Below are 25,343 nucleotides of genomic sequence, written 5' to 3'. Positions count from 1 at the left end.
GAAGATACTATATAACTCACAGCCCCCAGTGTGTCACACAATTACCATGTGTCATTTATTCCTTTATGGCCTTTTTTATTTTATAACTGGATAGACCGATTGAATTAATGCCAACACTGACTATAAACTGTGCTCGATGTTAGCATTACTTCATCATTCTGGTCCTTGTATCAAGACCATTAAGTTAATCTTGACCATTTTTAAAAAAATTAAGGGTGGGATCTAAATATTTTATCTCACTAAGAATGTCCATATTATGTTCTTCTAAACAATATACTTGGGGGAAGCTGGTGGTGATAAAGACCTTTTCAATGGTCAAACTAAACCTAATGTGTAACTTTCCCAGATTTACCCCACAGTGTTTCATCATGACTGTGTAATTGTTTGTTTCCTGGGCTTTGTTCCAAAAAGAATTTTATGCTGCTTATAAAATACACATAATCTGGAAAGATAAAACAAGGAGGTGAAGAAATAAGAGCATAGGGACCTAAACACTCAAGATAAGATGAAGCCAAAAATGCTGTTATACAAATCTGGCTTTAAGCTTCCTTGCAGCTAATTTTTTAAAAAGTTAAGTTGCATGATTTCCCATGACTATGAGAGAAAAGCTATTCATTTACTTATTAAAAAATGACTATTCCTGGTACTGGTTTCAGAGAGCAATTCCTAAATATCCCCAGAGAACACTAATGTAGCAGCATCCTCCTCAGAGTGAAAGCCTGGCCCGAACATGTATGTGTCTTAGCCTGGAACACGTCCAAGGCTGCTGTTGTGAGAAACAAAAACAAAGTTATCTTTCTGACATAGTGATGAAGGGCTGTCCATGTTCTTGTTTTGCTGATGAGAAATAACAAACCCAAAATGAAGATTAAGCATAAACTTAAGAGAAATGTTGTGTGAAGCTTTAGAAAAGGAATGGTGGCCAGTAGATAAGGGTCAAAAGGACCAAAATGTAACAGAAAAAAAGGGCACATACATGAAGAATCAATGTGTAGACTTTAAAATGTCCTATCCTGGAATGAAAACAGAAGCAACAGAACTTGTCAAATAGAAGCAGCAGAGTTAGAAGCAAACTAAGTGTTTTTCCACACCAGGAGATGCTGCCCTAGAATGACAGACAATGATGTGTGCTGTTGGCAATCATGTCTTAAAGAAAAGTTGACTCATCAGATGTCTGAGGCTTGGTGAAGACATTTCTGAACGTCGTCCAATTCCCTTTGCTCCAATTTCCTATCCACGAAACAACTTCTTAACCAAAGATTACTTTTCAAGAAAATTTTCCTCTGGGAATATAAGGCAGCTCACATAAATATGCTGTCAACTTTTGCCAATCATTAAATTGGCTCTCTGGTACACTTCATTCTTATATGGGATTCAGAATAAGCCATGAGCCGGGCGCCGTGGTTCACGCCTGTAATCCCAGCACTTTGGAAGGCTGAGGCGGGCGGATCCCTTGAGGTCAGGAGTTCGAGACCAGCTGGGCTGATATGATGAAACCCCATCTCTACTAAAACTACAAAAATTAGCTGGGCACGTGCCTGTAATTCCAGCTACTCAGGAGGTTGAGGCAGGAGAATCACTTGAATCTGGGAGGTGGAGGTTCCAGTGAGCCAAGATCATAACACTGCACTCCAGCCTGGGCAACAGAGCGAGACTCTGTCTCAAAAAATAAAAAAGAAAAGAAATCGAGACTAGAATAAGCCTATGCTAGAACAAGGCTGTGTCAGGATTTGGACACCCCAAATTTGCAGATAATTTAAATTTTTACTTGCAAAACTCAGCAGGCAGAGCAAAAGTTATAAGCCTTTTTCACCTGAATTTAAGTCTATGAGACCTAGGTTGGAAAAGGCCCATTAGCATTTACCCAGTCTTGTTACACATTCCTTCCATTTAAGTTAAGGTCTAGTTGCATTGTCTGAACCTTTTCTTGGATACATTCTTTGGGATTGAAGGATGTTCACAGGACATAAGCTGCTTCCCAATGGATTTCTGCCAGATGCCTATCGGCAAAACTTCCTTTGGACTTCTTGGCAGACTCTGAACTATGGCTTGAAATAACAGAAAAACAAAGCTGCTCAACTGAAAGTTTGCATAACTGGTGAAGTCTGCCAATGAGTAATTCCTAAGCATCTATCGTGAAGACATACAAGTATGAGCAAACAGTAAGGTTAAGTGTATTTACTTTGTGGGGGACAAAATCTAAGACATCACAAAGGCATGGAGACATGCATGTCAGCCAACACGATCAGCCTCCAGGAACCTGGAAGGATGCCAGGGTTTCCCTTTGGCTTGTAAAATAGATACTCCTGGGTTTTTTTTGTTGTTGTTGTTTTTAAATGGATTTTGGTCTGGAACTGAAACTAAGTTTACTCAACTCCATGACCTGAACAAAATATTGAAGTCTTTAACATAAAAAAAAAAAAAAAAAAAAAAGGCAAAGAAAGTTTTTCGCCATAACTAGATAACCAAGGCTTCTCAGAAATAATAAATGTGCATAGTGAGTTACTTACTTAGAAATTGTTTACCAACAAAAGAGTTGCACCCACCGTGAGAAATCTTCAGTAGGAAGACTAAGAGACTCCCTGAAACAGTCATCTGATTTAAAAAATTCCTTCCAACTCATAATTTTTTTTTTTTTGGACAAGGTCTCACTCTGTCACCCAGGCTAGAGTGCAGTGGCTCAATCATGGATCACTGCAGCCTTGACCTCCCTGGGCTCAGGTGATCTTCCTACTTTAGCCTCCCACATAGCTGGGATAGGCAAAGGCCACCACCCCTGGCTAATCTAAAAAAGTTTTCTTTTTTTGTAGAGACAGAGTTCTCCCTATGTTGCCCAGCCTGATCTCAAGCAATCCTCTCACCTTGGCCTCCCAAAGTGCTGGGATTACAGGCATAAGCCACTGCGCCTGGCCCTTTGTTTCTTAAAGAGTACCCTAAGCCTAAAAAAGTGCTCATCTCTCTTGCCTCTTTCATAAGCAGAAAGCTAGCCATTTTAAGGTTACACTATCATTTTGGAGACTTCTGAGAAGACTCCAAAGAGGCTATCAGAACTGAAGCCAGCAGCCCTTGGGATTACTTCTGCCAACCCAACTGCATGCTGCCAAGACCATCCAGCTAAGGCGACACGCACTATGCCAATTCCAGCTCTTGCTCTGCTTCACTAGCTGCCAATTCCTTCTTCCCTACTGTTTGAGCATTTCTGAAAGGCGCGTTTCCTGTCATTTATAAACTCGAAGTTTGCCAGTTAAGTACTGCATGAGCCAGCTGCTAGGCAGGAACTAGAGACTTTTTGTCTGTTGGAAGAACCAACTCTTTGGCTCTGGGGAGACTCAACCTGGCAAGTTCTGGGAAGAACAGAATATTGTGGGGGAACTAGTAGGCAAAGTTCTAGAATGGAACACAGGCAAGGGATTTATCCAAAGAAGAGATGCATCATTTCTACTTTCATGCTACAAAGCAGGAATGAGAAAACATGAGTAGAGAAATGAAACAATTCTAAAAGAAAAAGGAAGTAGTATATATTAAAAAAAAAAAAAACAGATTCTTTGAAACATTTAGCCATCCAAACCTACTTCTTGACAGGCAATATACATTTAAAATAAAAGCAGAAGTTCACTGTTAACCTACAAGACATCAAGGATAAACACGATCTTAGTACGTAATCTGTGATAGCTTCAAAGGAACAGCAAGCTTCTCATCAGCAAGTATAGATACCAGAATGCAGTTCAGGAACAGTTTAAAAGTGCTGAGAGCAAATGCCTGTCGATCTTTAACTTTCTAACCCAGTTTTTTGTTTTTTTTTTTTTTTAAATAACATCATAGACCCTCACAAACATAAAACAGTATGTTCTTTTTTTTTTCTTTTTTTTCTGAGACAGAGTCTTGCTTAGTCACCCAGGCGGGAGTGCAGTGGCATGATCTCGGCTCATCGCAACCTCCACCTCCTCGGCTCATCGCAACACCTGGTTGTTATCATTGCTTCTTTTTGGCTTCACTTTTCTTGCTAAAGAATAGGCCGGCTGCAGTGGCTCACGTCTGTAATCCCAGCACTTTGGGAGGCCGAGGTGGGCGGATCACTTGAGGTCAGGAATTCGAGACCAGCCTGGCAAACATGGTAAAACGCTGTCTCTACTAAAAATACAAAAATTAACCAGGCATGGTGCTGCACGCTTGTAATCCCAGCTACTCGGGAGGCTGAGGTACGAGAATCACTTGAACCCAAGATGCGGAGTTTGCAGTGAACCGAGATTGCGCCACCACACTCCACCCTGGGTGACAGAGCAAGGCTCTTGTCTCCAAAAGAAAAAAAAAAAAAAGAAGCAGTGATAAGCAAAGAAACTGGTAAAGCTTTGGGAAATTTACTGCCTTTAAAAACAATAGTTTATTTGTATTTCAAAAAGTGGTGACCACTAGGTACACAAAATAGTTAAGTATTAGTGATTTCCGTTTAGAAAAAGAACAAAGTCTGAAAATAGTGAAGGCAAAGCTATTCCAACTGAGTACTTGCAACCACCCCCCACGCCCTGCAACTTGAAGTTATATACTCAAACAACACTTGTTAAAGAATTGTTCGCGTGAACATTAAGCCAGAAGATTGCCTAGCAGCTGTTTGAAAGTAGAATTTACTCTAATTGTATCCAGGGACAATATGATTTTCTGAATAATGGTGTTTTCTCTTTATTTAGATGAAAATAACCACAGGAATGGGAATCTGGAATATGGAATTTTCTCTTCCAAAATTTAGATTCTGCTTTTTGAGAGAACTTAAAAGCTTGCTTCCTCTCTTCCAGGCTCTAGGAGGCTCCTTTACCAGGCAATAGTGCCAAATCCAGTGAAGCAGACAAATAGCTGTCCCCAACATGTATTTTCCTTTAGTAACAGACCCTGTGTTTAATGGGCACATTGCTGCCCCCACACAGGGATTGTCTCCCAGCTTCTCTTGCAGCTAGACACAGCCAGTGGTATGTTCTGGCCAACATGAGGCAAACAGAAGTATGAAAAGCTATCCTCAGGCAGTGTCCTTAAATAAGGATGCTGCCAATTTTGATCCTTTATCCTTTTTTCAGTTTGAAATGAGGTCTCACCATGTTGCCCAGGCTGGACTGAAATTCCTGGGCTCAAGCAATCCTCCCACCTCAGCCTCCCCAGTAGCTGGGACTACAGGTGTCTGTCACCACAACCAACAATCCTTTATCCTTCTTGTTGGCTGGAAACAGACCCAATAGTTGGAGCCTGAGCAGTTATCCTGGGCCAGGGAATGGCACACAAGGCAGATAAAAGCACCAGTCCTGAAGGATATGGTGGAACCACTTCCAGCCTTGGATCGTCTACCCTTGAACTCTTCTCATGAAAAAGGGAAACTAATTTAAGTCATTTTTTTTTTCTTGTAACAATACACACCCAAACCTAATCCTGATACATGAAGTATGCCAAAATAGAGTTAGAAAGGTAAAAACAGACATATGGCAACATCCCACAGAGGTTTTTGGCATGATATTTCCTACGAGTTGGGATGGCAGGTGGTCCAGAGAGAAAGAGGTGAGTTTTTTTTCACTCTTCAAAGCATAGAACAAGGTAGAAAAAGGGATATACGCAACTAGTATGTATTTGTGCTTATCCTGAACTTTTTCTCCCTTGCAATTGGTACTGATAGAAAATGTTCTTTTCAACATAGAAGCGCCCCTCCAAAGACGAGTAAACATTCTTTGTAGAACAGAAGTTCTTAGCTGGTCGTGATGGTGTGTGCCTGTAGTCCCAGCTACTTGGGAGTCGGAGGTGGGAGGATCACTTGCACCCAGGAGTTCAAGTCCAGCCTGGGCAACATAGTGAGTCCCCATCTATTGAAAAGAACAGTTCTTGACAATAAACGGGTAGCAAAAAACTCCTGATGACCTTTATGAAACTACGCATTTCTGAGCTTCCACCTGCTCCCACTGAGATTTTTATTTATTTAAGTGGGACATAAGTTCTTAACTAATTAAACAGTTGTTGTTAGCCTTGGCTACACATTGGAGTCATCTAGGGAGCTTTCAAAATTGATACCTTTGCCTCACCCCTACCCCTGGGGATTTTAATTCAAATTGTCTGGGGTAGTTATAATTTAATTACGGGAAAAACATTTTTTTCCCCTTAAGGCAGGGAATAATTAATGCTGAACTTTACAGATTGTCAATCAATGTAAAATAAGAAATAAAAACAGTAATATATGATTTAGGGAAATATATGATTTGGGTAAATGATTTAGGAAAATATTCAGTTATAAAGTTGAGAACTCCATTGTATCACTGCCTGGAATACATGTAGAATAAAATATCCACTGGAATTCTGCAAAGAACACAGATTGTTAAGACTGTCCATGTTGTATTCCTTTAAGAATGAGAATTTCCTTTGCCTGTCCTTGAAACCACCAGACTGTTACATGTTTTCAGCTCTTGCCCTGTGGCAGTGTTTTTACTGTTGGCAGCTTCTGCAACTTCTGTTCTCGTTTGCTCCTTCTAATTGCACCTATTTGATTTAGCTTAAATGACAGGAGAAGCAAGATGATCTATTCCAGTGACATCTTCCTTACATTTACTCTTGGCTCAACTTTTATTTAAGTAAACATCACTGACCTCCTCCTCCCATTCTTAAAACAAAACTGCCACTGATTTAAGTCATTCAGACATTTAAGACTGTAGAAGTGCTGGAGAAATATAAGTTCTTAATATGATCTCACTTCTCTCAAAGCATTCTTAATTTTTCTAACATAGGAACCTGATACACAGAACTATACCTTAAGTCAGAAAAATGACTAAATCCAGAGAATATGCAGTCTTATCTATATATTTTAAAAATAGTTACCTACAAGTTCACTTTAGGAATTTTGGCTACTGAAGCATCCACGTAAGTGTAAAAGACTGATGTCCAAGAATGTTCTATTCTGTGACCACTTGTAATGTGAAAAGCTTTGTTGATTGGAACATGTCACCAGTATGGAGAGAAAAAAAGAGTTAAAGGGACACCTCAGTTTACAAACTGGGAATGAAACAGAGAGGTTAAGTAACCCACCCAGAGAGAAAGCTAATTTAGGGGAACCAGCAGAAATGTGGGTTAGATGCGAGCTTTCCTAGCACAGAGTTACTTCACATGATCAGCTCATTGTACCTTTTAGTAAGTGTCATTTTATACAGAAGTATTGGGGACACACCTGCCCTAAACCAATCCTATGACACACACATAAACTAGTGGACATGTTCAAAGTTAAGTCCCTAGATGTACTCTCAGATTCCTATTTTAGGCTCATTCTCCCCTATTCCTCCTTAACCCTTTCATATTATTTAATTCTATAGAAACTAGAAATGTGTGACCTTAAAGTCTTTAGACACAATTCTTATAGTTCAGTTTTTTTTTATTATACAGGTGAGAAAACAAATCCAGAGCCAAGGAGTCTGACCTTCAGTGACACAAAATTGTGTCAGAGGCAGTGGGCCAGACCTGGGCTCTGACTCCAGGGTTCTTTCCACCAGTCCCCTTTAGCATCAAGGTACAAACATGCCAGCCACTTCAGGGGGCGCGTAAGGAATCTATGCACACTTCACTTGTAGCTGAAATTTTGATGGCTATCCTTCTGTCTGTTACATGATTTCCAGGCCAAAACATACTAGAAATGGCAGGTGAATTGCAGGGGAGACAAGATGCTGCTGACAGTAAAGGCAGAAACACACACGGCAAGAGGGCAACTGCTTAGAACCCCTATCAGTTTGGTGGGTTCAAGGATAGGAAAAGGTAATTTTTATTTTTAAAGGGATAAAAGGGGGACAATCTGAGCCATCTGTATTTTCTGTACAATTTCAATGTCATTTTACTCTACATATTTATTCTAAGTAGTAATACAATGGAATCACCAACCTATTCCACCTGGACACTTCCCTAAATTGGTGTAAGAGGTATCACTCAAAATATTAAGTAAGTGAGCCAAACAAAAAGGGAGAGATGTCAAAACAAATTCATGAAGATCCTAGAATGTCACATGGATACCTCCAATTATTGATAATGCAACTGAATTATTAACTACTTTCAAAATAATTTATTCCATCAGGTGTCTGCTGTGCTGCGATTATTTTCATACCATCACTAGTCTCCTATTTCTGACCTCAAGGAAACTGCTATTCTTAAGAAGCAAGTATAAAATATTTCTTTTTTTTTTTTTCCTTCCCCAGATGGAGTTTCACTCTGTCGCCCAGGCTGGAGTGCAATGGTGCAATCTCGGCTCACTACAACCTCTGCCTCCTGGGTTCAAGCGATTCTCCTGCCTCAGCCTCTCAAGTAGCTGGGATTACAGGCACCTGCCACCACTCCGGCTAATTTTTTGTATTTTTAGTAGAGATGGGGTTTCACCATGTTGGCCAGGCTAGTCTTGAACTCCTCAACTCGGGTGATCCTCCCGCCTCGGCCTCCCAAAGTGCTGGGATTGCAGGTGTGAGCCATGGCACTTGACCTAAGATTTATTTCTTATATAACCTACCTCTTTACAAAATAAACAGCTGCTTAATGTATGCACGCGCACACACAATATAATTGTGCACAAAACTATCTTATCTCTTTGGTTTAAAAAAGTACACTCAACATAGAAAACACAGATAGTCACTCCTGACCTTTCAAAGCCATTGACTTCAGGTGACAAAGATGAAAGAAGCCTTTAGAAAATCTTTTCCTTTAGTATTTAATAATTACTGGCCAGGTAATAGCTCACGCCTGTAACCCCAGCATTTTGAGAGGCCGAGGCAGGCAAACCACTGGAGGCCAGGAGTTCGAGATCAGCCTGAACAACATGGCGAAACCCTGTCTCTACTAAAAATACAAACAAGTAGCCGGGTGTGGTGTGGCACACACCTGTAATCCCAGTTACTCAGGAGGCTGAGGCATGAGAATCATTTGAACCCGGGAGGTGAAGGTTGCAGTGAGTCAATATTGTACCACTGCATTCCAGCCTGGGCGAAAGAGTGGGACTGTGTCTCCAAAAAATTTTAAATAACCACCATGGCACATGTATACCTATGTAACAGACCTGCACATTCTGCACACGTATCCCAGAACTTAGAATAAAAAAAAAGAAAAAAGAAAAAAAAATTTTTTTTAAATAAGAAAAACAATTACTAAGTTTCTTCCCCTGCCACCTCAAAGTCCCAAACTTTTCTTGTGATATTTGAAAACACATGTTGACAACCCTGCTATCCAAAAACTGAAAAATAATCCCATGTCTACTCCACAAAGGGCCAAATAAGAAGGCTCCATTAGCGAGAACTGGAGAGCATATGTTGGCATCTAAACAGATGATCACGCAGGGACTAGGTTTACATTAAGATTTTGCCTAATCACAAAGAAAGCCAAGGCCAGTTATCTTACCTCAAACTGCGGGTAGGGAGGAGTCATGGCTGAAGGGGGCCCTGAGGTGGGAGGTGGCATCCCTGAAGTGGGTGGGAACAGACCCAAGGCGTTCAGATTTAATCCAGGAATTAAATGTGCTTGAAGCTGCAACAGTAAAAAGGCCCCTTAATTTGACAATTAAAAGAATCAAGGGAAAGTGAGCATTTTTAAGTGACAATATTCAAACTGATCTCTTGTCTAATAAAGAAATGATTGTATAACTCAAAACAGATGTTCCATGGGACTTTACTTGAGTACATCATTTACATCTGTTTATATCCCTTGGTATTTTAAAATCTGTGTGCTGGTTTGTCCCTTCCTTGGTCCACAGCTGCATTAAGATATCTCAAGGGAAGCTTTCCTTTCCCTTATGACTAGCCCACAGGACTTAGACAAAACTGTATTCTGCATGCTGTGGGCAAACTAAATATAGACTAAAAGTCATGTATCAGAGTTGAAGAGGTAATCAAGTAAGACTGGGTCATTGAAAAGCAAACCAGCTATTAAGAGATCCTTACTCGTTGGGTAAAACTTAGGAACCATGGGTCGGCCTCAAAGTTGAGCCCTCTGGAAATCAGGACCCATCCCCATGTAACTACTGCAAGTAAACGTATCATTGGAATGGATATAGGAGCCAGAAAGGGGATTTTAATTTGTTTCATTTTATAAAGGTTGAGGATGTAATGTAGACGGTGGAAGGGAGATTTGAGTGTACTTGAAAATCTTTTTAAAAGGCCTAAGGGGGTTAGATTTATTCCCAGTTGATTCCAGAACATCTGGAGCCAAGCAGTGAGAATTGAAGCAGGTTGGCAAGAAGTCACGTGGGGTGTAAAATGGCTAGCATTCTAGGCTCTTCTCACAAACGCAGTATTTGCACATTTCCCTCATCTCAGGTTTTGTGTTTCAGATGACTGGCCCAATTGAAAAAAAATTATTTTTTAAAGTCATTTACTTTAAAATTTAAGACAGGCTTTTGAAATGTTCCATTTTCAGCACCATTTCACTGATTAAGGAATGTCAGCAATTTGCTTTAATAGCCTCAGATGCACTACACAGATTGTTTTATCAACTGAAATTCTTGTATCTCCAAGGTTTATACGGGTAACCAAGTTTCAAACCTGTAATCTTAACATTAACTTTTATATGCATTATATCTATTGTAATCCTAATAAGAATGAAAGGTAGGCGGCAGTCCCATTTTACAGATGAGTAAACTGAGGCTCAGAGAGACTGAGTAAATCATCTAAGAGTATAGAGTTGCAGCTCATAAACGGTTCAGCTGTGATTCAAATCCAGTTCATGTAACATTTCTTCTATATTAAACTCTCTCAAATTAACACTGTAAGAGAGGTACTATATTAACCTTCGTAGGTAGACACTAACCTTACTTCAGAGAGAAGGAAGCTAAGGCTCAAAGACTAAATAATTTGCTAAAGTCACAGGGACAGCAAAGCTTAATGTCAAAGCCAGTATCTTCCCTACTATCCCAGGATACTTGCTGAGGTGCTAAAAATCAACTAGAACTACTTCTAGTGATAATGCCACAAAAGAATTCAATATTAATGCAGTTAAAAACATTGTTTTAACTATTTGTTAAAATAAAGACATGCCCTTCATAACAAAACTAACATTCATAGAAGCAATATCATTTTCATAAGACTCCCTGATTTTCTTCATGATCTCCTCCTCAGCTTTGGCACATGTCTCAACATTGCCTTTAACTGTAATGGTGCGTTCTGGATTATACAGCGTCAATTCCTGCAATCTGCAGAATGAAAAAGAAGGGAAAGAAAAAGAATGAAAATTGGAGGAAGACAGCTAATAATTCAGCCACAGACAGCAATTAAAAACAAACTGTGGAGCCTGGTAATATGTAAAAGTGGGTGGTAAAACATGATGGGAAATGAGTAAGCCCCAAAAGACGTAAATCCAAAACTGTAAAGCTGCAAAAGAGAAGAAAATACTTGCCCTCCCATTTTCTCAGCTAAAGATTACTGGGTACATATAGTTCAATCAAACCCACATTTTAAATAAAGCTTACTTCTCAACCGCTTAAAGTTGAACTATTTTCACAATTGAACAGTGAATTGAAAAATGACTGGAAAGATGTATAGTTTTTGAGGAAACCAAATCCCCTAAGTACATAACCTTTCGTAAGTATGTTCCTAGTCTGTATTAACCAATTCTAGGCATAATTGGCATTCTCGTGCAATTGCATTTTCTGGGTCACCAAGCAAGGAGAAAGCATGGAAATATTCCAGAAACACAAGCCAGAATTCATGTGTCTAAACTTAGTTTTTACCAGTTTTTTTAGAATTTAGATTGAAGTAGGCTGGAGGAATATCAATCCATCTTGACTAAAATTTAAAATGGTTCACCGATGGCCATTTAGATAACAAAAACGTTAGATAGTGGCAGCAATATTCAGAAACTCCCTGCAGGACCTGGGTCCTGCTGAACCTTCAAAAGTCACTGAAAATCATACCTGAAAACACCTAAGCCTACGCTGGTCAACAGCCTTGAGAGGAAAAGCAATGGGAGACATGTGCCATCGATAACAGAACTAAGTACATAAATTGAGAGGATATGGATTATTGGTACAAATCTCCTTCATCTTCCTGAAGTTCTCATTTTCACTACTAGTAAAATGTCACAGGCTAACCTTGAGCCAGATGAATGAGAAGTTATTCCTTAACATTTTCCTCAAACTTGTTGAAAATGTAAACATTTCTATAATGAAGACTATTTCTCTTAGATTACTTTAAAAAGAAGTCTATAATTCTAATTCAGTCTCGACCTGGCCCTGCCCAGCATTTTGTATTACAGTTTTAAAAATAGCTGCTTCTAGAATAACTTTTAAGATTTTTTTCTTTTAAAACTCTCCCCTTTCTGGGGGTAAATTTAAGACAAAGTAGTATTACTTATTGTATTTACCACTTTGTGGGGTTTTTCTCCCCCTTTCTTTACAACCAAACAGAAGTTTCTGGCTTCCTTACTACCTCCTTTGAAAATTCCTTGTGCACACTGTGCAGTCTTTCCCCTACTACTCTTCCTCAGTTCATCAATCTTTTCCCACCTTTTTGAGTACTCTGATTGAAACTAAGAATGGCCACCCTCAGAAAAACCTTTCCACGTAATTTCAGAGCATCCACAGATTCTAAGTGTGGTAGCCTGCCTCCAAGGTGATTCCCGTCACCCAGTTATGTGTAGTCCCACACATACATACCGAATAGGGCTGACTTGTGTAAACAACATTAGAAAAATGATAGAGTATAACTTCTGAGGCTATGTCATAAAAGACATTGCAGTTTCCATCTTGACAGCTGCCATGTCTTGAGAACACTCAAGCAGCTCTGTGGAGAAGCCCATGTGGGAGGAACTGAAGCCTTCTGCCAACAGCCAGCATCAACTTGTCAGCAGCATTGTGAGACCCCAAGCCAGAACCACCCAGCTAAGCTGCTCCTGCATTCCTAACCCACAAAAACTAGCTGAGCAATTAATGTTCACATTGTGTTAAGCTGTCAAATGTTGGGATAATGCATTACACGACAATGGATAATAAACTGGGTTATATATTCCAACTTTGGAAATAAATGTCATAAAACATAGTTAAGACTGCATTTAGAAAACATGAATGTAAAGCATTTGGTTCCTCCTGCCAGAAGCAGATAATGCTTTCAATACGGGTCAGAAACCTAACAGGCAGCAAGCTATATTTGAGAAACCATGTGTAAGTACGGCAACATAGGCTAGCTGAAGCAGCTATAAAGTGGGAAGCTAAGCCCAATACACAACATGCAGCTTACAGTGTTGGAAAGTTTTCTTATTCAAAAGCAAAGGAGCACTCACGGAGATATCGTGATTTTAGTGTCTGTGTCTTGCTCAATTTTTTTAAGATTTCTTCCTTCTTTACCAATAAGACGGCCAACAAAGTTATTATGAGCTAAAATCTTCAAGGGGATCTCTTCTGTGCTGTAAATAGAAAAGTGGTCATAAAATTAGAATAAGTAAACCTATTCTTGGGTAGAAAGACAATATTCACTCATCAAACATTTACTTCCCACCTACCATCTGGGAAGCACTGTGTTAGGTACAGCTTAAAACTTGCTGACAATTGGCCAGCATTCTAGCAATGCATGAATAGAAGGGGAGAAAAAATACAGAACTTAACTTCTAAAATAGTTCTTATTTTATTCACTTCAGGAAATATCTTCAGTGATGGAGTCTCTTACTCAAAACCATATTCCTAAACCCCTACTACCAAAACACAACGTACAAATAAAAAACAGTACCATCCAGTACAAATATACACCTGGAGATATGTGCATAATTTATAGAAGGAAACAGAAGAAGCAACAGTGGTTACACTTTGGAGTAAGGGCATAAGAACAGGAAGGGGAGCTTTCACTTTTCATTTTGTAGCTTTCTGAATTTCCCAGTCATATATATATATAAAACTGTTTAAAATGTCATTGCAGTTAATAGATGGTGTGCTTTTCCTTTTTCTTTTTTTCTTTTTTTTTTTTTTTTTTGAGACAGAGTCTCCCTCTGGTGCCAGGCTGGAGTGCAGTGGCGCGATCTCGGCTCACTGCAACCTCCGCCTTCCGGGTTCAAGCCATTCTCCTGCCTCAGCCTCCCAAGTGGCTAGGACTACAGGCACATGCCACCACGCCCAGCTAATTCTTGTATTTTTAGTAGAGACGGGGTTTCACCATGTTGGCCAGGATGGTCTTGATCTCTTGACTTCATGATCCACCCGCCTCGGCCTCCCAAAGTACTGGGATTACAGGCATGAGCCGCCGCACTGGGCCTATTTTTCTCTATACTAAAATAATTCCTTTTTAAAATTTTTACTTTAATAATTACATTCTTATAATATGGCACCCACATATAATATTACTAAAACATATTTAAAGTTCTCTACAAATTAAGGTTGGTAATGAGGTCCCCACACTAACTCCAGTGCCTTACTCTGGATTCTACTTTCAGCACAGCGCTGTTCTGTACGCTAACGTGGCACAGAACCCAACCTTCACTCAAAGTTCCTGTGGAAGAAATAGTTAGAGTTCCCGCCTGCATTACCCAGATAAATCTCCAGTTTGCCTCAGAAGAGACTTAGGCACTTCCCCACCTCCACACTCCCTGCTGCTCCAAGGTGGGGCCAGGCAGAGGACAAGAACAGAGCTCCAATGAGCTCTGAATAAAGGATGAGTCAAGATTTGGGGCTCCTGTCTTGGGTTAATACAGGATACCTCCTGGTCCTAGGTTCCCCAAGTTGCCTTCTTCTGTAGCCGCACTTCTCTTCCCCGTTATCACCACTCGCCTATGTTCAAATGTGAATGAAAATATTTAAATATTAAAAGACATACAATTCACGACCAAATCAACAGTGTCAACCACTGTAGCTCATCAGGATATCATTTCCATTTGTTTGTTGGCAATTCCCAAGAATTGTGTCAGAGATATCAAAAATACAAGAGCACAAATATCAACCTCTGTCACAGGACAATCTTCTTTACTCACAATTTTATATCTTGAGCTTCCTTATGCATAATCTCCAGAATAGACTTACAAGCCGCAGAGGTGCCTTCAGGAGTAGAGAGGATAGTAATCGACTTCTCAGCAGCCCCTGCATTTTCTTTACGGTGGACATCGATTCTGATAGTGGGCGCAAGCAGAGAGGAAAACGAGAGCAGTTAAGCGTGTATTCACAGTGGAGTCTGTAATTACCAACTGCAAAGTCATAGGGCTTCAGGGCAAAGCAGATGACTCACTTCCCTCAAGAGCATAAACTTTCAATAAACTGTCAACATTAATGCCTTAAGAGGCAAATTTTAATTCTAGGAACACTCCCCTTTCTCTTTCCTCAATCCAACCAAGCAGTGACATCTTTTCATTCTACCCAAGCTGTTTGTGCTTACAGCTTCCTTTCAGATGCCACAGAACAAATGTCTCATGACAAAGAGCCTGGATTCAATCTGCTCTAAAACAAATAGGAACTGGAGGGCATGCCAAGAGAGGAGTTGGAATCCCATAAGCCAAGTTGAACTGCTTATTCTGCACAGTATATCATTCTTCATTCATTGGATGAGCAGATTTCACCAATCTGCTTCCCCTTTGCAAGGTTCTTCCCACATTTTGCCTCCTTGATAGAGGAAAGTCTGCAACGAACAGTGATAGGAATGGAACCTGGACAGATGGCAATTCTACTTCAAGAAAAGCAAGTGGCCAATAAACTCAAAATGATGTTTAATTTCACTAGTAATTATATGTCTGCCAGTTAAAAGAATGTCATTTTCTTCGAGACTTGCAAAAATTGAGATAGAAAAAATTAAATATGGGCAAGATGACGGGTAACAAGGCACACTCAACACTTTTGGTAGAGTATAGAGCAAACTGGTCAGCAAAATGCTGAGCACCTTGTGACTCAAGAACTGTACTTCTTGTAACATCTACTCCTGGTAACATCTACAGATACAGTCTCATTCATGGGCCAAGAGTGATGTTTCTTACCCTTGGCACTACTGACTTTTTGGGCCAGATTCTTTGTTGTGGGTGGGGTGTCTTGTGCATTGTAGGAAATTTACTAATATCCCTGGCCTCTACTAGATGCCAGTAGCATGCCTCTCTCTCAACTCTAACAGCCAAAAATGTCTCCAGACATTGCCAAATATCTACGGGGGTTGGGGCAAAGAGATGATCATTTGTGGTTGAGAACCACTGGCATGGGAAAGTTCCGTTTCTAACAGATAGAAAATTAGAATTATCTAATTGCAGGAAGAGATGGTTAAATGCAGGAAGAGATGGTTAAATAACAGTATATTTATATCATACAGATGGTTTTGAAAATGTGGTAAAATTACAGGTACCAACATAGTAAAAAGTCCTTAAGTGAAATAATGCAATTCACATCATGACATGATTTCTTTTTTAAAGTCACCCATGTTAGTAGATATAGGCAACAAATCCTACAGAGACACATCCCCAACTTACCAATAGCTACCCAAGTGAGACGAATGGTAACTTTTTAATTTACATATTTATATGTTTTGAATTAAATATAAAATAAGCCTGCCATTATTTAAAAAGTACAAGAAAGAAAATTAGCTACTCAAAAATATGTGTTTTTGGGAAAATTAAGTATTTATTGAGTTCCTTTGGCCACGCAAACACTTAAAGAGCTAAATAACTCATGGCCATGAGAGTGACCACTTGATCATGCCAATAAAATCAAGATTTGGTTTTCATTTTCCTAAATGTTTGGTTGAAATCTGAAGATTTACCTCAAGAGTAAAAGATAAAACTAAAAATAAGGGCATGAAACAAATTAAGGGCTACCTAAAAATAACTAATAAAAAAATAGTGTCTTAGATAACAGTCCCAATCTTAGGAGTCATCTTCCCAGCTGCTGTTTCAATCCCCAGTCACTTTCAGGGATGCTTGTCTTCCAGCAACACATTAGCATCTCTCTTTGCAGTTTATTTTCACCCTTTCACTGTGCTAAGTATTACTAAGCTCCGATCCCCTGAGAGAAGGGAATGTGGCTTTGGAGATTAGAGTGGCCCTCTGAGACCGTTCCAGAAACAGGGGTTCTGATAATGACTAATTTCAATGTCAGGAGTTAATTAAATCCACTGGTAGAGCTCTGCAAATGAATCATCGGATGTAACAAAAATTGCTTCCCTTCCCCATCCCCATCTTCCTGCCTTAAGTAAAACAAACAGTTCAATTTAAGTCACAGCTCTTTCATCTGACAGGGAAATGAGTAGCTCGAAAAGGAACAATTCTAATCTGCTACATGACAAGGAAGGGAAGCCATATAATGAATTTCTGCAGGTAATGGTGGATCAAGGGAAGCAAGAAGCCCTTAAATTTTAAGATTAAAGCCAGGCCGACTGACTAGGTTATGGTCCAGTTGTCTTTCCCACTCCTACATGATGAGGTCAGGGTGATTAATTTTGCATTCAGGTAACCAGCACCCAACATCTCCTGCTTCAAAGCAGGGGAAGGCAGGATCAGATGCCACTGCAGGGAGCAGGTAGGTATGGACCACCACTCAGTACAGTTCTTTTTGGTTCTGCATGAGAAATGGGTCAGCTAGTCCAATGCAGGCATGGTGCCTATGATGAATATGCATGTCCTCTTAGGCCTGCTGGAACAAATACATAAAGTATACACTGCAGTGTAGTTCTAACTTTTAGAGAAAGATTAAGCTTATTTTGTTGGATCACATTAAAAAAAAAAAAAGAATTCTCCTTTCTAAATTTAAAAGGCAAAATAATCTTGTCATTTCTGTAGCTGGCCCAAGGCTTGCACAATGGTATTTTTGGATACAACCTCTTTTTCCCAGCACACTCACAGGTTCTTCAGGAAATATGGTAGTAACAGGCCCAGAGATGTGCCTTGTAGCACATTACAGAGCTAGGTATGGGGGGAAGAGTTTGTCACCAAGCTTCTTGGGGTCAAAAAATATCCACATACTGTACAACAGTATGGTTTCTAAAGCAAAACAACAGATAATGCATGAGAATTGAGAAGTATCTTAGATACACATGAAAGGCTTCAAACATGATTCACATATAGTCATTTTAGTCATTTGACAAATAAAAGATCCTTCTATGTAGCAGGGCCCTGACCTTGGCCCTGGGGCTACAGTAGTAAATAAAAACAAATAGTTCCTGCTTTCTGCTCCTGATAATTAGCTCCAACATTTGAATGGGAATATTCCAATCCCTTAAACCCCACCAATTAAAACCATCAAAAAATATCCAGAAGAAAAAGCCATTCTAATTACATGGCTTGATCACAGGAAAAATTTGGACAAATAAGATGAGCGATTCTTTATTCGAGCGAGGCAAGACTGAAAAACCATCTCTGTATTGAAGCCACAAATAAAATGGACTGGACCCAGAAAATACTTCCAAAAGCAATGAGGGCAGGTGGGGGGTAAGGGGTGGGACAGAGAACAACCTAGAAGCTGCCTTTCTGTCTTCCAGAGCCTCCCCAATCAGAAGAGGATTAGGTATCATTTGTTTTCCATTCATGTGTGAAAATCTGACGTTCCCTTTGAGACTGAGGATTAGCTCCAGATTTATATGAAATGAACACCAAGATATTGCAAGATTTTTACACATTCCCAAGTACTGTACAAGGAGGCCTCATGGCTGTGTTCAGAAGGGCACCAAGTACCAGAACGACACACTGTTACTAAGATTCCAAGGGGAATTCTCATGAACACCCACCACACACACAGCATACTCACTTAGACTGGGTCTGTTTGGTGATGTTCCGAATGGTGGCACCTTCTTTTCCTATGATGGCTCCAACAAACTGGGTGGGAACCAGCAGGCGCAGAGGCAAATCACATGGTTTCTGCTTGGACACAGATCCTGGAGACCCCTGCCTTGATGAGCCCCTCTGCCCAAGCCCCCGGCGACCTCGGGGCTGCTGCAAGGGGTTTTGCTGGGCGGCCATTTCATCAGGGATATAGGCTACTTTCAAGGTGAAATTCTCTAACTGAAATCCATTCAGTTTGTCTAGTGCTCTGAAAGTTGAAAAGGGGCAGGGGTGGGAAAAGGAATCAGTCTATATGACACATCTTTTAGCAAAGCAACACCCATCTCTTCTACTCAGCATTACTAGCTCTAAACTTCTGAGTGAAGCCCCAGCACAAGCAGCAAACCCGCAACACACATAATCCTCCCCTCCCCGACCCCGCATCACCACCACCCACACACATTTTCCTTTGAGACAGGCACAGTGGGGAAAAAGGCCACAAGTTTCCAAAGGGAACTTATGTGCCATCTCCTAATGAAATATAGAAAAACAAAAAACATTTTGTCAAACTGTTGGTTAAGTTTAACCCATAAGGTTATTAACGGTTTAGGAATAGCTAAGCAGCAAGAGAGAAGCAAGTGGGCTTCTTGCCTTGGCTAACGTTTCCAAATCACTGTGGAAGGGACATCGGAAATATATACCTCCTTCACTTCACCATCTAAAATATGAAGTATTTAAAACCATTTTAAGAACCAGTGGACAAATATCTCTAAACCATTCACAAGAGACTATCCTGAGTATTAAATTCTACCAATCACACTCAGTACCTATTATGAGCCAGTCCCTGACTGTGTGGTTTATGATCTGATTTGGGGCAAAGAGGCAGGGATGGTGATAAACCAAAAAAAGAGTGTGCCCATTCTACCACACTATTTGGGGGAGAGTTTCTCTCTTTTTCTTTTTTTTTTTTTTTTTGAGACAGAGTCTTGCTCTGTCACCCAGGCTGGAGCGCAGTGGAGCCATCTTGGCTCACTGCAACCTCTGCCTCCGGGGTTCAAGCGATTCTTGTGCCTCAGCTTCCCAAGTAGCTGGGATTATAGGCGTGCACCATCACGCTTGGCTAATTTTTGTATTTTTAGTAGAGATGGGGTTTAACCAGGTTGGCCAGGCTGGTTTTGAACTCCTGACCTCAAGTGATCTGCTGCATTGGCCTCCCAAAGTGCTGGGATTACAGGCATGAGCTATTGTATCCAGCCTCTTTTTCATTCTTGATCTTTATTTTAACATGCAAGGAAAAGTGCCCAAATCTTGAGCATAAATCTCAGTGAATTTTCACAAGGTGAATGCACACATCCAGATCCAGAACTAGAACACAACAGGGCCCCAGAAGCCCCACCAGTACCTGCTTCCGATAGTCACTGCCCCCCTACCCCTTGCAGACTTCTAATACCATAGATTAATTCTGCCTATTTAAAAATTTTATGTAAGTATATATGAGTATACATGATATGTATTCTCTCATATCTGGAAACTTTTAATTTATTGTAATATTCATCCAAATTGTTGTGTTCTATTTTCTGGGGTTTTTTGTTTTGTTTTGTATTCATTTTTTGTGTGTGTGTTCTGTTTTCAGAACGGAAAATAATAAACTAGTAGAGAGGATATAGCCCAGATTTCATAAACATACACCTAACAATACATCCCTTTCTAACTCCCCAATGCACAATAAAATGAAAAACAAAAAGAAAGAAGTCTCCACACTTCCCAGTGTCACTCAGGTTCTTTGCTCAGATTCTGTTCCAATGGCCCTGAGTTCACCCCAGGTGGGAAAGAAAAACAGGCATAAAATGGTCTCTTTCTAGTTGCTTGGTGTGGTCGTTTCCGGCTTATACACTGCTTTATTTGCAAATCTACTCTCAATTCTTGACTTAAATAGAAAAAAGGGGGTGGAGTGGGAGACAGTTCTAGCACCAAAAAAGTCACTGAGGGCTAGGACCTGGAAGGCAGACCTGGGCAAGCAGACAGAGGGCTCGCTGACATTCTCCGGCCCAGAATGATTCTTGGTCTATCACTGTCCTACCTTCTCTGGCACATGAATGAACTCTTATTGTAAAAGATCAGTCATGCAGAAAAGTAGCAAGAGGTTGCTCTGGCACCATCACCAACCCTCCAAGGCCCTTCCCAGAACTGCTGCTCACTGCAGTACTTCTACAAATGGACCAGTCCTTTCTATATGTTTACAAACACATGTATTCATGTTCGGTTCCTTCGTTAAAAGCATAATTGGGGTTGCGATGTACACTGCTCTGTGGCTTATTTCTAAATACAATGTCTTAGGATATTTCCATGTGATTTCTATGTCAGAGGGCATTCTTTTCATAAGCTTCAGAGGATGATAGCTGACACATGCCACACTTATTTTGCCAATGCCTTGATGACAGAACCTTAAGTTAACGCTGTACTTTCCTCCAGTTCCCTGTTTTTCTTAATGGAATGTGGATTAAGGGACCTAAAATATTTTGGTTATTTCTAAAGGAAGACAACAGCTGATATATTTTAATATTTATGGTGTATATTTGTTATAAAAAGTTGGAGTTGCAGAAGAGTCAACCAACTACAGATTCTTTCGAAACAGCTTTAATTTTTTTTTTTTGAAATGGACTTTCGTTCTTGTTGTCCAGGCTGGAGCGCAGTGGTGCAATCTTGGCTCACTGCAACCTCTACCTCCTGGGTTCAAGCAATTCTCCTGCCTCGGCCTCCTGAGTAGCTGGGATTACAGGCGCATGCCACCACCCTCAGCTAATTTTTGTATTTTTAGTAGAGATGGGTTTTGCTATGTTGGCCAGGCTGGTCTCGAACCCTTGACCTCAGGTGATCCACTCACTTCAGCCTCCCAAAGTGCTGGGATTACAGGCATGAGCCACCACACCTGGCCTTAAATGTTTTTAAAGTCGGGAATAAACAGATCACTGAAAGTTCTTTCAAAAAATCAGGAAACTTGAACCCACTGAAGGCATCAATTACATCTAGGCATAAAAGGTAGTCTAGGCTTTTTCATTATAAATGGCGTATTGCCAGCTTCAGAAGAGAGTAAGTATATTTTGACGAGTAAATTAAGTCATTAATGTTACAAAAATGGTAGATAACTTTCTTCTTGTGTGAGATAGAAATATACAGATATCATTCTCCCTGGGGTAAAAGGTACACACGTCAGTTATCAGATGCTTCTATATTTTAGAACCATCTAAATATTCTAGAACCATCACAAGAAACAACTTTATAACTTGGCAAAAACTAACTTCTAACTTTTATTGTGCTGCTTTAAAAAGATTTTTCTTTGTGGGGAAAAGAAAAGATTCTCTCACTGAAGAGGTCAGGTGGCCCGGGGCTCTAGTCCCCAGTGTACCTTCTGGGCCCCAATGGCTCCAAACTCAGGCTGTTCCAAGCAGAATGCAGATAGCCATTACTGTGTGTACCTGACTGTCTAATTGCCATCTAAGCAGAGTTCCTAACCCCTCAAACCACAGTGCTCCATCCACACTCAGACACAGCTGAAAAGGTACAAGAGGAACCTAACATGCAGAATGGTGTCTTTCTCATGATTGCAGCTCCTAAATTACTGAATTTAAGTCAACTACTAGAATCTTTCTAGGCACAAAGTTTGTTATTCAGCTATGTCATATGGTGATCTGCTGAGTTCACGGGGAAAAAAAATTTTAGTATTTTCACCAAACCCACCGTAGATGCAAGACATGAGATGAACGACTGTCATAATTATTTGACACATAATGTATTCAGTTAAACAGAACTTAAAGATGTTTATCCAACATGTATATTACTCAGGATCCTGGTTTTGTCTTTTTTTTTTTTTTTTTTTTGAGACAGAGTCTCACTTTTTTGCCCAGGCTGGAGCGCAATGACGCGATCTCGGCTCACTGCTGCAACCTCCACCTCCTTGGTTTGAGCAATTCTTCTTCCTCCTCCCAAGTAGCTGGGATTACAGGTGTGTACCACCACACCCAGCTAATTTTGTAATTTTTTCTTTTTAACTAGAGACGGGGTTTCACCATGTTGGTCAGGCTGGTCTCGAACTTCTGACCTCAAGTGATCCATCCGCCTTAGCCTCCCAAAGTGCTTGGATTACAAGCGTGAGCCACAGCGCCAGACCAGGATCCTGTCATCATTACTTAACTCTTTGCTCTTGGTGCTATTTTAAAGGGTCGCTGAGAAGATGCTGAGTAATTTTGCCAGTTGGTAGAATTTAAATGTATTGATAAGAAGTTTACTGGGGCCAGGTGCAGTGGCTTATGCCTGTAATCCCAACACTTTGGGAGACCAAGGTGGGTGGATCACTTGAGGTCAGGAGTTCAAGACCAGCTTGGACAATATGACAAAACTCTGTCTCTACTAAAAGTACAAAAATTAGCCAGGCATGGTGGCATGAGCCTATAATTCCAGCTACATGGGAGGCTGAGGCATGAGAATTGCTTGAATCTGGGAGGCAGAGGTTGCAGTGAGCCAAGACTGCCCCACTGCACCCCAGCCTAGGTGATGGAATGAGACTTTGTCTCCAAAAAAAAAAAAAAAAAAATTGTTCATTGGGGTAGATCACAATTTAGAGCTGAATGGGCCTCAATAGAGACAATAAGTAGTTCAACTTGAGGAAGAGGGGGAAAGAGAAGAAAAAAGGAGAAGAAATGAGACCCAGACAAGTTAAACATACCCAAGAGTCCACACATACAGATCTGAATAGTGGAAAAAGAATACGGACTAGAGACCAGAATTCTAGTCCAGCTTGAACATTAAATAACCACGTTATCCTCCAAAGGTCATTTTCCTGTTTGGCATTAGCCATCTCCCTATAAAACTAAAAGATTAGATTTATGGTCCCTTTCAGCTCTAAAATTTCATGCCTGGCTGGGTGCAGGAGCTCACACCTCTAATTCTAGCACTCTGGGAGGCCAAAGAGGGAGGATCACTTGAGCCCCGCAGTTTGAGATCAGCCTGGGCAACACAGTGAGACACTGCCTCTACAAAAAAAAAAAAATTAGCTGGGTGTAGTGGCACATGCCTGTAGTCCCAGCTACTTGGGAGGCTGAGGTGGGAGGACTGCTTGAGCCCAGGAGGTTGAGGCTACATTAAGCCATGATTGTGCCACTGCACTCCCAAGTCTGCCTGGGCAACAGAATGAGAACCTGTCTCAAAAAATAATAATAAAATAAAATAAATAAAATTCCATGTCTAAAAATCTCTTCTTTTTTATTCCCAGATGTCACCCTGTATATAATACAGGGTCCTCACAAAATGAGGTTTAACCCATTATTGAAAAGTCATAAATTCAATTATCTCCTTGTATCAAGAATAAGAGGTTGACAATTCAGCAATCATTATTGAAGGCCTGGGTAATATGATTTTAAGGATGTACCTTAATGAAATAAATATGGATGAAGCCCAAATGTAAGGCTTCATGACTAAATTGGTTCTAAAAACAAAACAAAACGGTATGGGCAAATACCCTAGATGATGCACAACAGAAGACCGGATAGGAAACTGTGGTGAGGATCCAACACTATGCAGAGATTAGAATCAGTATAAATACACTGAATGAAAAACCCACAAAACTCTGCAGAATGATCTTTGTAATTCTGAAAGTTATAATGCATGGGACAAAGTCTACAAAACTCTATGGCAAATTTAACAGTGGTTATCCCTGAATGGCAAAAAATCCCTTTGTCTCACTGCTTTATTTCTTTTTCCAAAATAAATCTTTTATTTACATAATTGTTAAAGTTTAAATGGGAATTTTCTTACCTTTAGCCACTGGCCAAGTTGCTTCAAATACTTCTAAACATAACCATATTTACCTTATACAGATCTTCACAATGATACAAAGATAGTTTCTTTCTTTTTTTTTTGAGATGGAGTTTTGCTCTTGTCGCCCAGGCTGGAGTGCAATGGCACGATCTTGGCTCACTGCAACCTCCACCTCCCAGGTTCAAGCAATTCTCCTGCCTCAGAATGATAGTTTCAAAGTATGAATAAACATTACTATTCCCTAAAAAAAATAAACATCAGAATAACCCCAAACAAAATAAAGTATAAGAACTCAATGTCTACACATTTTCTAGGGGGTTATTTCTTTGTCACACATGACAAATCATCTCATGAGTAATGTCTGTCCTTGACTGGCTTATCTCAACATCTCTGGAAGAGGGAAGGAAATAGGTGAGCCTCTCTTGCTCTAAGGAACAAGAAAAGGTGCATTCACTAAACACATACTTCCATTTTTAATGAAACTAATGAAATTTAAACTTGTCAAATTTTTATTTTAATAATTCAAGACTTAAGCCTAAAATGAACACATGTATTAATATTTTCTAAAATATGTGTGCTATTAACCTTTGATTTATTTTAGCCACAAGGTGGCAGGAATTTCCACGTTAAATTCTGTCTTAAAGACATAGCCATATTTGAGGACTCCTCTTAAGTGACATTCATAGAGCTTTAAGTAACAGAGGCAGCTACAACCACGTTAAAACTAGCGCCCTGGCTCCTCAGCATCAGTGACCAGCCATCACTGGAAATGAAGTATACCAAACAATAACAGGGGGGCAGAAGCAGCAATCAAACATGTTGGAAAAATATATAATAGCTGCTAACTT

At 40.1% G+C, this 25,343-nt stretch overlaps 1 protein-coding gene across 1 annotated transcript in view; it reads right to left on the bottom strand.

Annotated features, from left to right (window-relative positions):
• Positions 1-25,343, bottom strand: part of IGF2BP3 (insulin like growth factor 2 mRNA binding protein 3) — a 155,870-nt gene that overhangs the window by 16,402 nt on the left and 114,125 nt on the right. Inside the window, exons 6-10 of the mRNA XM_054494847.2 lie at positions 18,668-18,949; positions 14,929-15,063; positions 13,255-13,377; positions 11,035-11,170; positions 9,385-9,510 (exon numbers count right to left, since the gene is read on the bottom strand). Coding sequence (XP_054350822.1) covers positions 9,385-9,510; positions 11,035-11,170; positions 13,255-13,377; positions 14,929-15,063; positions 18,668-18,949 — 802 coding nt within the window. The remainder of the gene's footprint in view (positions 1-9,384; positions 9,511-11,034; positions 11,171-13,254; positions 13,378-14,928; positions 15,064-18,667; positions 18,950-25,343) is intronic.

The sequence above is a fragment of the Pongo pygmaeus genome, chromosome 6 (genome assembly GCF_028885625.2).
Source record: "Pongo pygmaeus isolate AG05252 chromosome 6, NHGRI_mPonPyg2-v2.0_pri, whole genome shotgun sequence".
NCBI classification, from domain to species: domain Eukaryota; kingdom Metazoa; phylum Chordata; class Mammalia; order Primates; family Hominidae; genus Pongo; species Pongo pygmaeus.
The sequence above is the reverse complement of the archived record's forward strand: the minus strand, read 5'-3'. Positions and strand labels throughout refer to the sequence as shown.